Below are 4,705 nucleotides of genomic sequence, written 5' to 3'. Positions count from 1 at the left end.
CGTTCAGCACACACAGTTCCGCACAGCTGTGCCGTTTGCCTCTTTATTCGCGCGTCGCCCCGCGCCGCTACTGCCGGGGCCCCGGCTTGAAGCACACGGGGACTTCGATGACGATTTTGCCAATGTTGTTGTTGTCCTCCATGGCCCTGTGCGCCTCCGCGATCGCGTGCAGCGGGTAAACGCTGTCCACCAGGGGCCGGAGGCGCTGGGAAGTCTCCCCGGAGAAATAGGGCAATACGTCCTCTGTGAAGGCTCTCACCAGACGCTCCTTGTACTGGGGAAAAAAGAGCATTCTGAAGGTTATTCCCAGTCACTCCCTTCACTGAATGAATTTGCTCTAAGCACAGCATACAAAGCTGTACACGACCCTCAAGGAGACACTCTGACATCTGCACTGAGATGGAGATAAAAACACCTGATGTGTCTAAATTACGAGCAAGAAGAAAACTTTTAGATTTACTGCATTTTAAGTGAATTAAATTCTCCAGAACAAGAGGTGTAAGCTCAATGCAGAACCGTTTCAATTCAAACCGATAAAGTTTGTGAGAATATTATGTCTCAAACTATGGACAGAAGCTACCCTAGGGCTCTGCACTGCTGTCTTTTACCTTCATATCTGAGAATTTTCCACATAAAGTGACTTTTCCTTGGTAGTTGGGCATCCAAATGGCCTTAGATTTTACTCTGAGAAACGACCTAATAGAGGCTTTTCTTTTTGCCTCCTCAGAATTGATCAAGTTGCCTGATCACTTCAGTTTTGTTTCTTTTCAGGCCAGACCTTTTAGTTTTGTACTTGTGAAGTGTGTTAAGTTCTGTCTGCCATTCCTTGGATCCAGGGAGAAATTTGATGAAAAGAGAAAAGCAACTTTATACCTTAATTTTGCAATATTTTCCATAGTGGAGCAACAGTTCAAGGTGGGGCTTTTTTGGCAAGAATATGTTTAATGCTGTTTTTAAAAGAAAGCTCTCAAAACTATCATTGATTTTAAGACCAAACTGCATAGTAGCCACTACTTGCCTCCTTGTCCCGTGACCGTAATAGACTTGTGTGGATGCTGGCTCTTTTGGAGAGCAGCCTTGCCAGCAAATCCCCATGGACTTCACCTCCACTCAGCAGTCCATAAATAATCCACCGGCCATCAGTACTCAGACAGTTGAGATTCTTCTCCCAGTATGAGCTACCAACACAATCTAGAATAATATCTACTCCAGAACCTCAGGTAGAAACAGAAGAGATTTCAGCAATGTAGTTGAGCTGCATTAAATGTGGGATAATCTCAGGCAAAATAAAACCTTGTTATTTATAGATGCAGAACTGACTCTCCAATTCTTATTTAAATCTTTCTACTGAAATTAGGAATTGACATAATGATTTGTGAGGAATTACAGAACTGGATAAAAAAAAAGAATGATCATAGGTACTCAGAAACAGACTCAGGCATAAACCATCCCAAATGCTTAGAAAAGCCGCATTTTTCTAACAGCACAAGAACCAAACATGGTGAGGCACTGGCACAGGATGCCCAGAGAAACTGTGACTGCCCCATGCCTGGAAGTGTACAAGACCAGGCTGGATGGGGCTTTGAGCAACTGAGTGGGAAGTGTCCCTGCCCATGGCAGGGGGTTGAAACTCGATGATCTTTAAGGTCCCTTCCAACCCAAACCATTCTGTGATTCTGTGATGATTCAAACACAACAAAGTGTGAGGATGTGGTCCCACAGTTCCTTGTGGAGGCAACAATAGCACAGGGACAATATTTATGCCCCAAATGAACATAGACAAAGAGAATCCATGCAGAAAACAGAACAATTAAACTAAGCAAAGGCACATTCTGGGCTCAACAGGATGTCAGGTTTTGTTAACAGGCTCACTGCTTCTTCATGGACTACGGTCACAGCTGAAACTGAGTATATGTGCACACTGGGAGGTGCACATTCCTCCCCAGCTTCCACAGAGAGGTTCTTACCTTGGGTGAACTCCAAGACCTTTTCACTAAAATCTTCGTTCTTGTAGTTGAATCCTGCAGCTGCTCCAGCATTTGCTGTTGCTTTCAGTTTCTCTTGAGTTCCTGCTGTCACGATGGGAATAGCTTTTGCCAGTCTCACCAGCTGAATGGCTGCCATGCCAACTCCGCTAGCTCCAGCATGGATCAACACTTTCTCGCCCTCCTGTACTTTACCTGAAGGAGGATGTAAGGGAAATAAGTACCCTTTTGGCATCACCTTTGGATTAAAACATGAACAACATGGAAAACACTGAAGAGGAAGCTGAAAGACCTGCCCTTGAGTAGGCTTTGTTTACATCTTCATATCCTTCATAAAAGAAACAAATCCACAACTAACAGAGCTTGCAGTGTATTGACAGGACTCCATTTTACCAGCTTCAGTGGGGTGACTTTATCTTGGCCCTGTCCAGTTCTGGGCATCCATGACCAAGATGCTTTAGTGAGTGCAATCACAACCCTTTCATTCCACCAGTAGAAAACACACTTGGAGGATGCTGATATTGAGAAATCAGGTACTCAGCAATAGAGAAATACCAGCAGCGCTGGGAAACATTATAGACCAGTTCTACCAATCATTTTACCATCTACTGGTTGCCCTAAACACATTAATTTGTGTTCCACTGATTGCTACTGAAGGTGAGGCACCAAGTAGTCTCCCACTGCTTCCCAGGAAGCAACACTGATCAAAGTCAAGTCTGCAGGGATGTTATGTGTTTGGAACTTCTGATCTTTATTGGAGCTTTTAGATGCTACTGCTGAAGAGGGTAGAAGAAAGACATTTCTGACCTGAGGAAATCCCTGGCAAGTGCTAGTGTTAGTGCCTTGGCAGCATATTTTCAAAATGAAGACTGTGAGCTTCTGTCTGTTTTAAATCAGCTCCGAGGGGACTTTACCTACAATTAATATTTCTGTGAAACAAGGTGCAAGGAGATGTTTCCCACTGTAGATCCACAGGCAATCAGAGAGAAAGTTCATGATACAGGCGTGCATGCAGTGAAGTCAAATCCTTAGAAGTAGGATGACTTTTCTGCTGTTTGGAGAACATGGAAGTTATTTCAGGATTTAGGCTTAATGCAAGGTGTCCCTGTCTATGGCAGGGGGATTGGAACTAGGTGATCTTTAAGGTCCCTTCCAACCCAAACCATTCAGTGATTCAAACTGAGAAAGAAAACTAACCATCTTTCCTTATCCTTGCTTGTAAATATGCAATCAGCAGGGCAAGTTGTGGCTGAGGAGATATGGTCAGGATTTCAGGATTTGTGTCTGGCACAGCAGATTTTGACCCATGGGAATGAAGTGATGGAGAAAAGGTTCTTTGAAGGCAAATGGCATTCAGATAGAGGCAACAAAGAGAGGATTTCATAAGAGAAAAAAAGACAAGCTGTTTTGGTGAGATAGATGGGCAAATACGCCTCTCACCTACAAAATGCAGCAGCTGAAATGCTGTTAACCAGGCTTCAGGAATGGCTGCAGCCTGGATAAAAGTCATATCTTTGGGAATTGGCATCAGGCAGCCTTCGGGTACCGTAACGAATTGTGCCTGGCCTCCTCCAGAGAGCAGAGCCATCACTGCATCACCAATCTTCCAGCGGCCCGTGCAGCCAGGGCCGAGCTCAGCCACAGTCCCAGCTGCTTCTAAGCCTAAAATATCGCTCGCTCCTTTGGGGGGAGGGTACTTCCCTCTCCTCTAAAATAAAAGAAAAGCCACACATCAATGAGTGCAACAACCTGCAATATTTCATTCTCATGTCTCCAACCTAAATTCCTATTTATTTAATCCTGATTTTGCACTGTGCAAATGTTCCAGTAACTTGAGGATCTTCTATCCTCTGGAAACACTTCTTGTTTCCTAAGTATGTTTTATTCTTAAAACTCTGTGTGTCAATTCAATTTGTTACAAGTCCCCTTTGTCCAGGCCAATCCCTGCTGGGGGAGGTTTTACAGTCTCCAGTTGCAGAGCATGACTTGCAGCTCAAACTTCATGATTTGAATGTGGTTTTCCCCTCACTGAAACTGAGTGGAACATTTCCTGTTCATCTCAAATGCTCAGAGAAGGGTCTAAACATCTAGAAAGACCAGAGCTTTGGTTTTACGTTTTGTTGAAAGGCAGCTGACTTTCCACACCAACCCAGCACTGCAGTGACCCAGATAAAAGCATTTATCTGCTGAATAAACAGGCTTCTCTCAGCCCTATGAGCTCTCCCATCCAAATACTCACCAGGTTCAATCTCTTTTAACTCTTCAGATCTGTCAAGTCTTCAGTTATGGGCTTGAAAAATCAATGCTGTTTTCAGGTGCATAAATCTGCTTAACATGCACATACCTGGAGTAAATCAGCCCTATTCAGAGCACTGGCAGAGACCTTCACAAGAACTTCTCCTTCTCCTGGATGTGGTTTTATCACTCCTTTCATACAGAGATTTTCTGGGCCTCCTGGGCAATCAAAATAGGCTGCAAACATTTTCTCTGAAAAAAACCCCAAACAACTAAATAAAAAATCTGGCATCAATGCAGGCATGCTTATGTGCAGTGGGAAAATCTGTGTTTTGAAATAACAAATGGCTTTTAAAAATCCTATTTATTTCCCTTGCCTCAGCAGGTGATTCCCATGTGCCTGATTTCCTCTGGTAGAGGGTCCCAGTGCTGCAGGAGTCTTTCAGGTAACTCCTCAGACACTGTTCCTGGGGTGCCTTTTGGCA

General features: G+C 44.1%; 1 protein-coding gene across 1 annotated transcript; it reads right to left on the bottom strand.

Moving 5' to 3' along the window:
• Positions 1–67: 67 nt before the first annotated feature.
• On the bottom strand, positions 68–4,467 carry TP53I3 (tumor protein p53 inducible protein 3). The gene is made up of 5 exons (XM_009074098.1): positions 4,330–4,467; positions 3,426–3,693; positions 1,968–2,180; positions 1,019–1,215; positions 68–274 (listed from the first exon to the last, which is right to left on the bottom strand). The coding sequence occupies exons 1-5, from the start codon at positions 4,465–4,467 to the stop codon at positions 68–70; spliced, it is 1,023 nt and encodes a 340-aa protein (XP_009072346.1).
• Positions 4,468–4,705: the final 238 nt, after the last annotated feature.

This window comes from Acanthisitta chloris, unplaced genomic scaffold (genome assembly GCF_000695815.1).
Source record: "Acanthisitta chloris isolate BGI_N310 unplaced genomic scaffold, ASM69581v1 scaffold28384, whole genome shotgun sequence".
Classification (NCBI taxonomy): Eukaryota; Metazoa; Chordata; class Aves; order Passeriformes; family Acanthisittidae; genus Acanthisitta; species Acanthisitta chloris.
This window is presented reverse-complemented; position numbering and strand designations above follow the sequence as displayed.